General features: G+C 43.9%; 1 protein-coding gene across 1 annotated transcript in view; it reads right to left on the bottom strand.

Annotated features, from left to right (window-relative positions):
• Positions 1-5,353: 5,353 nt before the first annotated feature.
• BCAT1 (branched chain amino acid transaminase 1) overlaps positions 5,354-13,063 on the bottom strand; it is a 64,971-nt gene continuing 57,261 nt past the window's right edge. The window contains exons 9-11 of the mRNA XM_032222148.1: positions 11,671-11,811; positions 10,681-10,755; positions 5,354-8,635 (exon numbers count right to left, since the gene is read on the bottom strand). Coding sequence (XP_032078039.1) covers positions 8,594-8,635; positions 10,681-10,755; positions 11,671-11,811 — 258 coding nt within the window. The 3' untranslated portion in view covers positions 5,354-8,593. The remainder of the gene's footprint in view (positions 8,636-10,680; positions 10,756-11,670; positions 11,812-13,063) is intronic.

A 13,063-nucleotide genomic window follows, 5' to 3' on the forward strand; every position in this document is an offset into this window, starting at 1 on the left:
AGGGATACGGGAGGTCACATGACCTTGAGACATAGCAACGGTCATAAGTATGAACCAGTTGCCAGGCATCTGATTTTTTTTAAAAAAAAATACTTTTACAATTTTTTGCTATATTAAAGGAAGAGCAACACTTTCAATGTCTATATAAACAGTATGTTGTCTGGTTAGTTAGTTTGAGCAATGATCCTCGTCATCATAGTGATAATGTTCATTAGTAGAGAAAGCAGCTTTTTTACATATATATACATATTTTAAAAAATCCCTTATTGTTGTTCTTTGTTTTCATTGTATTTTTACTCATACTAAGCACTCTTGTTAAGAGAAAGATGGGAAATGCAATTAATTATAATCTTATTTTCCATTTATAATTACAAGGATGTATTAGTTGAATTTGATATTATTACTATAAAGCTATTTTATGCATGATTTGTAACTTTATTGTTTAAATACAGAAATTAATCACTTGAGTAATAATTTCATCATGAAACACAAACATCTCAAGCAAATAAACTCACTAATAAAATCCCATAATACATGTAATAGAGAATGACAGCAATATTCAGGAGTGAATTCTACTCAATTCAACATCGCTTCCTTCTGACTGTACAGCAGATTTTTAGATTCTTTTTCACACATTAAAAAGGCTCTGAAAAATATTTAAAGGTTCCTCTCGCACATATGTGCTAGTTGTTACTGACTCTAGGTTCATCTCCGTTTCAAAGCTGAAGAGCCAGCGCTGTCCAAAGACGTCTCCATGGTCATGTGGCTGGCATGACTAAATGCCAACGGCATGGAGTGCTGTTACCTTCCCACCAAAGGTGGTTCCTATTTTTCTACTTGCATTCTTACATGCTTTCGAACTGCTGGTTGGCAGAAGCTGGGACAAGCAACGGGAGCTCACTCCATTACATGGTGCTAGGGATTCGAACCACTGAACTGCCAACCTTTCTGATTGACAGGCTCAGCATCTTAGGGCAGGTACAAGAGTCTATTTGTGCATTTGTGAAAGTTTGAAGGAATTTAAGCACCTATATTTCATCTCTTTAAAATCTTGACACACTTTTAAGAGATCCGCCTCTGAAATTTATTGCTGGTTTTTAAATGAAGATGAGTGCAAGTTACTTCACTTAATGACGCTCCTGTGAACTCTCTTTCTGTCTGGTGCAAACTTTTTTTTAATGCAAAAATTCTGGGGCGGGCAGCTATGGATTCACCTGGGTTTGGGAGAACCCGTAGCTAACATTATGGCTGGTTCACAGAACCTTCAAATCCCACCACTGACTGGCCCCACCCCACCCACCTCTCCCCACTCCTCCCAGGAGCCCCTACGTGGCTCATTTTGGATGTGAGATAAGTGCACCTCTCCCAGGGGTCTCCATGTGGCTCATTTTGGATGTGAGATAAGAAGCTTGGGAGGGGAAAAAGTGGGCCTCCTGGAAGTTCCGGATGTTTCCAGCCTCCAGAGCCTGAGGGAGTCAGTTTTCACCCTTCCAGAGGCTCGAGGAAAGCCTCCGGAGCCTTGGGAAGGCGAAAACACCCCCTCTCCCACCATGGTGCAGGCGGCTGACTAGGCCACACCAGTGGTGGGTTTCAAAAATTTTTGGGACCTCTTCTTCTGTAGGTGTGTCCTGCTTTCCGGGTCCACTGGTGGAGCCGCTTCTAACCGGTTCGGTAGATTTGACGAACCGGTTCTACCGAATAGGCGCGAACTGGTAGGAACCCACCTCTGGGGCACACCCACCATGACCACGCCCACCCAGCAACCGGGCAAAGAACCCGCTGCTGAAATTTTTGAAGCCCACCCTTGGAAAGATTGAAAACAAAGAGGACAACAAAGGAGTACGTTTTATTTTTATTTTTTTTCATTGGATTGTCACGCAATATCAAAATACCCTTACTGGTCTGAGTAACTTTCCTGTACATTTAAGAAAAGATCTTTAAAAAAAAAAAAAAAAAAAAACAACCCCTTTAGCAATTGCAGGCTGAAAGACGAACAAAACACACCTCATTTATTGTGGATCCATTTTTGTAGATCGGTGTCTCAAGGACACAACAGTGCGTTCCATTTAAGCTCTGTGGCAACACGGAGCAACAGAGGGGAACCATGCATGTTTGCAACAAGAGACACACAAAATGCTTTGGATTTGAAATTAACCCATAGCAAGTGGGCCATTAGTGGGTTTGAACAGCTGAACGTTTTGTTGGGGAAGAGAGAGAGAGAAAAGGAGGAACTTCCTAGGATTTCGAGCGCTTCATTTTTCCTTCCTGCAGTTTGCAATTCCCGAAATCCAAGCGCTGAGAAGACAGGGAACATTTATCCGTGGAGGTTCTCAGTCATCCAAGTCACCGTTGTCTCAATGGTGCTTTTTCAAAAGGCAACTGGATATTCTTCTCTCGAGGAATAAGAAGAAAAGGTTTTGCTTCTCATCCAAGAAGCTTCATCACTTCATCATTCAGAACTGATGAAGCTTCTTGGATGAGAAGCGAAACGTTTTCTTCTTCCTCCTCAAGGAAAAAACATCCAGTTGCCTTTTAAAAAAAACCACCTGTGGAGACAGGGAACCTTGAAACCAGAATGGGACAACTTGCTGGGGTCAACTCGTTGGGTTCCACCACAAAACCGCGTTCGACTAAAGCGCGCTCGACGAAACCGCATAGCTGACGTCATCAACAGGGCGACAACAGCGCGGAGACAGAAGCACGCTGTAAATGCTAAACCTAAAATTAACCCCTAAACCTAAACCTAACCCCCCTAAACCTAATCCTAAACCTAACCCTAAACCTAACCCTTAACCTAACCCTAATCCTAACCCTTAACCTAACCCTAAACCTAACCCTAACCCTTAACCTAACCCTAAACCTAACCCTTAACCTAACCCTAAACCTAACCCTAAACCTAACCCTTACCTTAAGTTGAATCGGCTTGCTTGCTTTCAAAGCGCTATTTAAAGCGCCCTTCTTTCTCCGCGCTCGCTGTTGTCGCCCTGTTGATGACGCCAGCGACGCGGTTTAATCGGGCGCGGCTTAGTCGAGTGCGGTTTTGTCGTGCCACGAACTCGTTGTGGTCCCCTCACCACCGACAGACAACTCACCACACCACAGTTAACTCACCATGGGAAAATTGAACAATTCAATTTAATCATTTAAAATAAATTTAATTTTTAATTTTTTATCATTCCCATTTCATTTTGACCCTCCTTTTGCGTACTTTCTTTAATGATTCTATTCCACCATTTCTGGATATTAGTGTAACTCTTGTCCCAAGGCACGTTGTCCTGCAAACAGTTGGCTAAGGTAAGGTGCTGTGGCGAGCTGGCCATGGTGAGCTGGATATGGCGAATTGTCTTAGATCCCATTCCAATGACACGTCAATTTGCAAACAGGCACTCCCTTGAGGCAAGTAACAATAGCACTTAGACTTCTATACCGCTTCACGGTGCTTTTACAGCCCTCTCTAAGCAGTTTACAAGTGTCCGCCTATTGTCCTCAATAATCTGGGTCCTCATTTTACCGACCTCGGAAGGATGGAAGGCTGAGTCAACCTTGAGCCTGGTGAGACTCGAACTGCCAAATTGCAGTCAGCCGGCAGTCAGCAGAAGCAGCCTGCAGCATTCCATTCTAACCACTGAGCCACCACTTCAAATGGTTTTCAGGAATGGTGAACACCATCACACCCTAAGCAGGAGGAACATTTCCTTTGGTGTCCTTGCCAAGGGAGGACCTTTAAGCAGACAGAGCAGCTAAAGAAAATACATCTTGATGAGGGCTGTATGCTCAGTGGCATATGCACGGATGACCCGGGGCTCCGAACCCCTACTGCAGTTAAGAGATACACCCCAATGGAGGAGGAAAAAAAGCAGTTATTTTCCTGTTAGATCTGAGGTGGCACAGTGGTTAAATGCAGCACTGCAGGCTACTTCAGCTGACTGCAGTTCTGCAGTTCGGCTGTTCAAATCTCACCGGCTCAGGGTTGACTCAGCCTTCCATCCTTCCGAAGTGGGTAAAATGAGGACCCGGATTGTTGCTGGGGGCAATATGCTGACCCTGTAAACCCCTTAGAGTGGGCTGAAAGCCCTATGAAGCGGTATATAAGTCTAACTGCTATTGCTATTGCTATTGCTATTTTCCTTGGAATCCCCCTTCTTTCCATCTGGTTTACTCACTTGAAATGGAAAGTAACCAGGGGAGGAAAATTGCAGGAAGGAAATGGGGGGTGGATGGGGATTAAATGCTCACCTTCCTGCTTACAGAATGGGACAATTCACCACAGCCAATTTGCCATTGTCGTCTTACCATGGCCATCTCACTGCAGCCATCTTGCCATGGCCCTCTCGCCATGGGGTAACTCACCATGGGACAATAAGCCATGGCCAACTTACCACGGGACAATAAACCATGGCCAACTCACCATGGGACAATTTGCTGTGAGTTATACCATTGGGATAACCCAACGCGATAAATGTTCTCACGCCACTGTTTCTTCAACGTTATTTCCATTGACAAAAATGGAAATCACGTCAAAGAAACAGCGGCAGATAACATTCATCACATTAAGTTATTCTGCATGGATTGTCCCACGGTAAGTTATCCCGCAGCGAGTTGGCCAGGCTGAGTGTCCCGCAGAGAGATGGCCATGCCAGATTGGCCGCAATGAGATGGCTCATGGCGAGTTAGTCACGGCAAGCTGTCCTAGATCCCCCTGCTTATCCTCTTGACGGGGAAACAGAAGCAACCAGTCTTTTCAAATCCTGTCTTTGCCAAACATTTGAGTACATAGTTTTGGCCTCAGCAAGTCAAACTCTCAACGCGGACACACAAAGGCACTCTTCTATTACGATGGTCCTGCTCCAGTAGTAGCTTTACTCAAGATCAGAACTGTGAGCATCCCAATTAGCAATGTGGCCAACAATAGACAAAGGAAAGCAAAAACTCTGCACATCACCAATGATAGCTAGCAGTTACTGGAACAGAACCTAACAAGGATAGCAGCACAATACAAATTCAACTGGCAAGAAGAAGAGATGCAGGTTGTTACATCTACCATCATTGGGAAACAGCTTGTGCTTATTGTGTCTATTTCAATGCTTCTCAACCTGGGCAACTTTAAGATGTGAGGACTTCTGTGACCCGACAAATGCGCACACGACAAAAGCAGGTCGACAAATCTGCGGCGAGAAAACCGTGACGTCGAAATCGCGCCCACAACAGCACGCAGACAAAACCGCACCCACAAAACCACAATTAGGGTTAAGGTAAGGGTTAGGTTCAGGGATAGGTTCAGGGTTAGGGTTATTACGTTGTTTTTGCATTGTTTGTTGTGGGCACAATTTCGACGTCGCGGTTTTGTCGGCGCGCTTTTGTCGTGCGCGCATTTGTCGGTGAACCGAGGACTTCAGCTCCCAGAATTCTACAGTCAGCATAGTTGGCTGTGGAATACTGGAGTTGAAGTCTACCCATTTTCAAATTCCTGAGGTGGAGAAGTAGTACTCTGTTCTTAGACCATCCGTACCCCATCCTGGTGGCCTTGAATTGCAGGAACTCCAATTCTGAGAATTCCTGTTGGTTGAGAAACCTTGGACTGGGAATCTCAGCACACCTGGCAGAATCACCCTGGAGAAAACTGTTCGAAACAGAACTCCATCCAGCATCATCAGCTTCAACTGGCCTTCAATAAAAGGATAACGTTTTAAGGTATGACATCTTTCCGGAAGGCCTTTGCTGATTAATGCACGGTGAAAAGTCATACAATACAAAAAGTTTTGCTTTGCACTAAGGTGGTTGTGGGAAACGTTACCGCGACATGGGATATTATAACTAAAGAGTATTGGATCAAAAGGTAAAGAATCCATATTAACAGATTTTAAGATCCCGTTAAAATGTTCTAGAAAGAATATTTGACCTGATGCTGTTGAACATGTCTCGTTATTTTGGCACATGGTGGGGCACGATGAGAGTGAACGAATACTCTTGGGTATTAAAATGCTTTTGCGTTATGCATAAGGGAGTCGGCTACAACAAGCCTTCTCCTTGCGGTCACAACGGGGTGGAATGCGTCCAAATCATCTCCTCACTACCATTATCTGCATCTTGAATTGGTAAAGCCTTGTCACATCCTTTCTCCTAAAAAGTTTAGGTGCCTATGAGGCAGAGGTGGTATTCAGCCGGTTTTTACCGGTTCGAGCGAACCGGTAGCAGTAGCTGCTGGAGGCTCCGCCCACCCACCCAGACATAATGCCCGACCTTCTCTGCTTGTGCAGAAGGTGGTGCACATGAGAAATGCATTCACATTTGCGAACTGGTAGCGAAGGTAAGTGAACCCCACCACAGCTATGAGGTCACAGGGAAACAAAAGTTGGGTATAGTCTTGGCCTTGATCAATCACTAAGTAGAGGTAGGTTCATGGTGCGAGAAGCAGAGTTGGGATTTCCCCAAATCATGCCCTTCTCTCTTTATGAGGGAGGGGGTGAACTTTATTAGTCCCTGTGAGTGTCCTAGCAAAAAGAAAGCCTAGGGCCTTGGCTATCTTGTTGGTTAACTCAAGAAATATTTGGTCCTAGAAATCTGAGTATGTGCTGAACACGGTTGTAGGTAGCTTCTTTGGCAAGAGATGTCTTCAAGCTCAGATGCCTTCAAGCTCAGACTCAAAAGGCACTAAGCCAAGACCTCAAAACTGTCTTTAGTAGGTGACCATATTTAGAAAAGGGGAAACTTAAAATTAACCAAAGCAATATGTTTCAGTGTGGCTCGCTTCCTCCAGACCAGTGATTCTCAACCTGTGGACTGCAGACCTCTGAGGGGGTGGGGTTATTCATGATGTCCCGGGGGGTGGTGGTGGGTTTCCTCAACAAATTAAAAAAAATATGATTTAAAACTTGAGTTAAGGTTCGTGGCAGTGGTGGGTTCCTACCGGTTCGGCCAAACCGGTAGAGGTATAGCGGCCTGGGTCATTGGAACCGACAGCAACCCAGGCCCGTCACGCCCTCCCGAACTGGTTTCCCGGTTGCCACCGTTGCTGCCGCTATCTTGTTTTTTTTAGTTCTGCACATGTGCAGAACAATTTTAATTGAACTCTGCATGTGCACGCAGTGTGCACGAAGCTTGCGGACGACCGAACCAGTAGTAAAGCTGGCTGAAACCCACCCCTGGTTTGTGGCCATGGTCCGTTGCCACAAAAGGTATTTAAAGGGAGTCCGTGGTAAAGAAGAGGTTGAGAACCATTGCTCTAGACCATAATTTTATAACTTAATCTAGTTTAGTGGATCTTGGGGAAGTCTAGTGGAAATAAAAGGAAAAAGGAAAGGAAGATCAAAGTTGATCTTGTAAGTTTAGGGTCAGCCCACACTTGATTTAACCCTAACCCTAACCCTAACCCTAACCCTTCCCATACATATCTCAAGATACTTTAGTAACCTTTCGTTCAATCTAATTTGATATAGTAGATTATTAAATCTTATTCAGAGAATCAGGAATCTCCTCTAATACATCTGATCATTGTGGTGCTATGATTTCAAGGCTGTGTGAATGGAAGGATGAGACTTTTTTTTTAAAGCCAATGTCTCCAAGAAAAACTGAGACAATGGTAGGATTGTAGAAGCCACAACAAACTTTTTTTTTCTAAAGGATTTCAAGCATGGTGGATTGGGCCATAATCTGGCAACTCTCTAAAACCTGCCTTATTTAAAATGATAGAGATGGCTGTGCCATCAATCAACTTATTCTGCATTCTAACAACTTACTTTACAGAACTTTCCATAGTTTGGCAATGGTAGAAGTCACTTACTACTGAGAGGGGGAAAAATTTCCTCTAGATATCAGAAAAATCGGACCCAGTTTGGGAATTATCACCTGTGAGATGTGATTCTAGTCAGTGATCAAAAACTGGGATTCCTCAAAAAGTCCTGTAAATTAGAGCAATTTCCCTAAAGATGGAAAAATCAAGAGATAGCGAAATATTTCACTGCGTATACTATACCTACGTACCTGTCTTAGGAAAAATAAATCTTTCATTTTTCTAAGGTTGCAGTTGAGAAGGAGATCGTGAAAAGTTTACTCTCAATCATTTGGCAAACAGTCACGTTCACAATCTGATTAAAAAGTGACACAAAGCCAAGAGTATTTGGCTTGCAACGAAGAGCAGTTGAAGAACTTCTAAACACAGTTGTCCACTGTACCAAGGATATAAGGGACACCAAGGGTTGTGTTAGGAGAGTCTCTACTGTTGACATCTAGCACCTCCACCAGAAGACAGATTTCTATTCTAGACCAAAAATCACAGAAGAAAAAAATGTGCTCACCTAGGGCTACCTTCCCTGGCCTGCGAACATCTGTTTGACCACAACGTAGCAGCAAAGAGATGCGGAAAGGAATAGCTTGTTCCTGCTATTTCGTGATCAACTTGATGTTTGCAGCCTGGAAACGACAGCCCTAAGTCTCATTTCCTGGCATGTGTGGACCCAACTCCCCGGCTCAGGATTAAAGTGATAATACACAGACTACTCTACACAGAGCTACAGTAAAACTGGCCATCATTCAGGTGGTAGTTCAAGCACTTCGTTGTGCTCGCAGAAGGCTGGAATGTTCTCGTCCCTTACATTCATGACACCACGATTGTCCAGTCGCTGTCCTCTCTTCCATACTGAAACACAAACAAAGGGTGTTAGGAGAAACGCCAGGGGGAACCATAGAGTTGCAGGTTCAAGTCTTTATTCAACCAAGAAGCTCACAGGTACCTCTTCCTTGAAAACTATGTGTGGAGCAAGGGTGGGATTCAGCCGGTTCAGACCGGTTTGAGTGAACCGGTAGTGTCAGCCTCTGCCTTGCTGCTGCTTCGGCTGCCATTGAAACGGGGAGGGGGGGCATGGTATTTGGGAGGGGAATCATTATGTGCTGGAGGAATATTCTAGACGCTGTCCTGACCATCTCATTGCGCATGTGGAGGAAGGGAGTTTCCCGCCAAGGTTAACTGTCCAGCATTCCACCCTGATGATGTTTTTTGAAGATATCTCCCACCTGACAGTTGGGTGAATTATAATTGGACTATGGACTGGGGTGCCAAGGGGAGGGGATTGACCTATACATGATATTCATTGCTTTCGCGCCCAATTAACCAGACTCAGCTTTGCTTTGCTACTATTCGTTTGTAATTAGTAAAAGTACACTTAATTTCAAACAAATGGAGTTGAGTGGTTTCTTTCCTGATTATTAAATGAAGCAGCACCTGACAGGTAGGTTTGGCAATCAGTTGGCCCCGCCCACCCGCCCCTGCGCTAGTCTGTCCTACATTTCCTTTGTTTGGGAGCCCAGCTGCTAGGCGCGGCAGAACAGCGCTCAGGGGTGCGCATTTGGTGTCCACGCACTTAAGCACAGGTGTGTACGCAAAGCATGCATCCAGCGAACCGGTTGTTACACCAGTTGAATCCCACCACTGGTATGGAGTAAGCCTCAATAAGAAGACCATTTTAGAGGGTTTTTTTTAAAAAAAAAAACCTCTGCGTACGGTTGGCTGTTAAAAGTGGTGATGAAAAGATTGAGAGAGTGACGTACAGGAGAAGTACATTCCCAAAGCCCTAAAAATGCATTTGGCTGCCCAAATGAAGTCGCTGAGAATGAGTTGGGCGACCATATGCATTTTCTTAAACAGATAAATAAACTCTTCAGCCCTGTGCTTCTTAGCCTCTTAGCTGTTTCCATCATTGCTCTGTTTGGTTTGCTTCATTCCACCATCTATTTTGTTTGCCAAGCAACAAATTTGAATTTTCCCTTTGCGCAGCCGCCTACTTAAACAAGATCCAATCCTAAGCATTTTCAAAGGGGAAATATACAACCAATGTAAACATTCTGGGGGGGGAATCTAGGCTAGCCCTCAATTGATCAGAAGACTTCAGAAAACTTGCACGGGGATCTAAAAGTTCAATAGGAGTCAGAGCATGGAGAACTACAGAGCTGGAAAATTGCCTTCCTATCATGCCTCTCTTAGATACTATAGATTTCCAGATGTAAATGGTACAGGGCAATCCACATTGTCAGAGTTGGAAGGGACCTTGGAGGTCTTCTAGTCCAAACCCCTGCTTAAGCAGGAGACCTTAGACCAGGAGTCAGCAACCTGGGGCTCTGGAGCCGCATGTGGCTCTTTCATCCCTCTGCTGCAGCTCCCTGTCACTAGGCGATAAAAGGAAAAAGGACACAATGCTGGGAGGAGACTCTATGGTGGGGGAACCAGACTTCCGGTCGGCTCCAGAATTGAATGGGGGGTTTCAGGTTAGCACCTTTCTGCCTCTTTTGAGTGTTTAAGGTTGCCTTGGACCATTTCAGACAAATGGATGTCCAGTCTCTTCTTAAAAACCTCCAGTGTTGGAGCATTCACAACTTCCGGAGGCAAGCTGTTCCACTGATTATTTGTTCTCAACATCAGGAAATTTCTCCTTAGTTCTAGGTGGGATCTCTGATTAGTTTCCATTCAATGTTTCTTATCTTGGAAGATAAGAAAATAAGTTGACCCTCTCTTCTTTGTGGCAGCTCCTTAGATCCTGGAATACTACTGTCATGTTGATTCAGGATTGAATCGAAGTCACCAAATACAAGGACTGTGGAATTACATTTGCATACTGCATTTCTGTCAGGATATGAGGAAATAATTCAAGAATTTGCCCACTTCTCGGAGAAAACATGTGAGATCCTTACTTGAATATCACTTAGCTGGTTCCAGAAACGGGTTGCTATTTTAGGTCCATTCTCCATGGTCGGGATTTGCAAATTCTAAAAAGAAAAAGAAAAACTAAGTTAAAATATAAAGGGATTCAGGAAATTGATAACTTTATAATTTTTTAACTCTTCTTTTTTCACAAGCTATCAATTTAATGCCTAAGTTGCCCAAACACTTTCTGAAGCAAATCTGGTGTAATCTTTTTCTCTACAGGTTGTTCTAGTGATCCTCCCCTCAATTTTTGCTGATTTTTTGATGGTTCTTATTGTTCAAAAATCTCAGCTGTTTATTCTTTAAAAATGTCTTAAGGACGTCATTAACATTTATTATCTCGTGACCCGTCAAAACCGCGGTCGACAAAAGCGCGCTCGACGAAAGCGCGTACCTGACGTCATCAGCAGCGCGATGAAAAAAATTAAAAATAAATTAAATTGAAATTAAAATAAAATTAAAGCAAGCCGATTCACATAAAGGTAAGGGTTAGGTTTAGGGTTAGGGTTAGGTTAAAGGTTAGGGTTAGGTTTAGGGTTACGTTAAGCGTTAGGGTTAGGTTTAGCGTTAGGTTAAGGGTTAGCGTTAGGTTTAGGGTTAGGTTAAGGGTTAGGTTTAGGGTTAGGTTAAGGGTTAGGTTTAGGGTTAGGTTTGGGGGGGGTTAGGGTAAGGTTTTCGCTTTAATTTTAAATTTACCGCTCACAGCGCGATGTTTTCGTCGCGCTGTGATGACGTCACGTACGCGCTTTCATCGAGCGCGCTTTTGTCTACCGCGGTTTTGTGGTGGAACCTATTATCTGAATGCTAAGGACATTTACTGGCCAGATAAATATAGCCTTACAGTCCACTATCCAAATTTTAAACAATGTCTTACTAAAGAACTTACAACGTTCGATGAGGATTTGTTATGGAGTTTATCAAAGAATTGGAATTGGCTGGTAGTAACAAATCTGAATCTCCAGAACGTTGGCTCTTACCTCTCCCAGGTATAGTATTGTTGAAACAGGACATACAACACAGGCTGTTCCAGCCCCAAACATCTCCTTCACCCTCTTTTCCTTCAAGGCAGTTGTGAGATCACTCATAGTAATGTATCGCTCTGATACTTTAAATTCGCCCTGAAAAAGGATAAGCAAGCAGTTCTAGAAATTATGTTTGCCAAGAGCTAAGACTCTTGTGTTGTTTAAAATGTAAAGAGTTTATATTTATAAATGGTAAACGCTCTTTAGGTCAGCTCTTGGGAGACTTCAACGAGACAACCATGTAATTTTCAATATAGCAGTTTTCAATTGCAACAGTTCTCTGTTTTCGCTGGCAGAGGGTTGCAGGAGGGTGTCCCAGCTGAAAATGGAGCTCGGGAACCCCTTTTCTCTGGCAGAGCACTCGGGCCACCACAGGCGCCCCTGACATGAGTGACATCCTGGCCACGCCCCTACCCGAGGTTAAACACAACCCTGACGCGGCCCTCAATGAAATCGAGTTTGACACTCCTGACGTACGCTAATCAGTCATGCTCTGGTTTCTGTCTCTTAAGGCACACAAATAGGAAAAGCAGGCATAAGATTTGAACCTCACGTTTGTTTATCTATGCATCTATCTATGTATCTATGCATCAGTGTGTTGGTCCATCCATCCATCCACCCTGGCTTCTTCAGTGCTTATAACAGTAGCTTAAAGAGCTATCTTTCTTTAAGCTTGAATAAAACCCAACAGCATAGAATCATAGCATCATCTTTAGTAACTATCCTTTGGCTGATCCAACAGGCAGGGCAGGGCATGGTTATGTCAATATAGTTGCTATGAGATCACCCAAGAAGGGGTACTTAAGACTGGACTATGATTTCAACATATTACAGCCCATGATTAACCTCCCGAATTAATTACAGAAGACCAGATGGTGGCCTGTAAACCATCTGTAACCAAAGTCAGGCTCACGAGTTCGTCAAGAGCGATTAGTTTGGAAGTTTCAGTATTATCTCCAGGTGAAGGGCCTCATGCCTTCAAATATCAGTTGAAGGGACATCATGCCAGAAAGAAGGACAAGTACAGTTGAGGCAGCTGGCTGGCCTTTTATGAGGATTATGAGCACCAGTTATGAGAACCAATGCCAGCTGGGATGGGCCTTTCCTGATCCAGAATTATTTGTCTATTCCTCTCTTTGGGTCTATGGAGATTCTCAGTCATCCAAGTCATGGTTGTCCCAAAGATGCTTCTTCAAAAGGCAGCTGGACTTTCTTTGTTGTTCTTTGAAGAGGTTTCACTTCTCATTCAAGAAGCTTCTTCAGTTCTCAGTTCAGAAGAAGCTTCTCGGATGAGAAGTGAAATGTCTTCAAGGAACAACAAAGGAAGTCCGGTTGCCTTTTGAAAAAA

This window comes from Thamnophis elegans, chromosome 7 (genome assembly GCF_009769535.1).
Source record: "Thamnophis elegans isolate rThaEle1 chromosome 7, rThaEle1.pri, whole genome shotgun sequence".
Taxonomy (NCBI): Eukaryota; Metazoa; Chordata; class Lepidosauria; order Squamata; family Colubridae; genus Thamnophis; species Thamnophis elegans.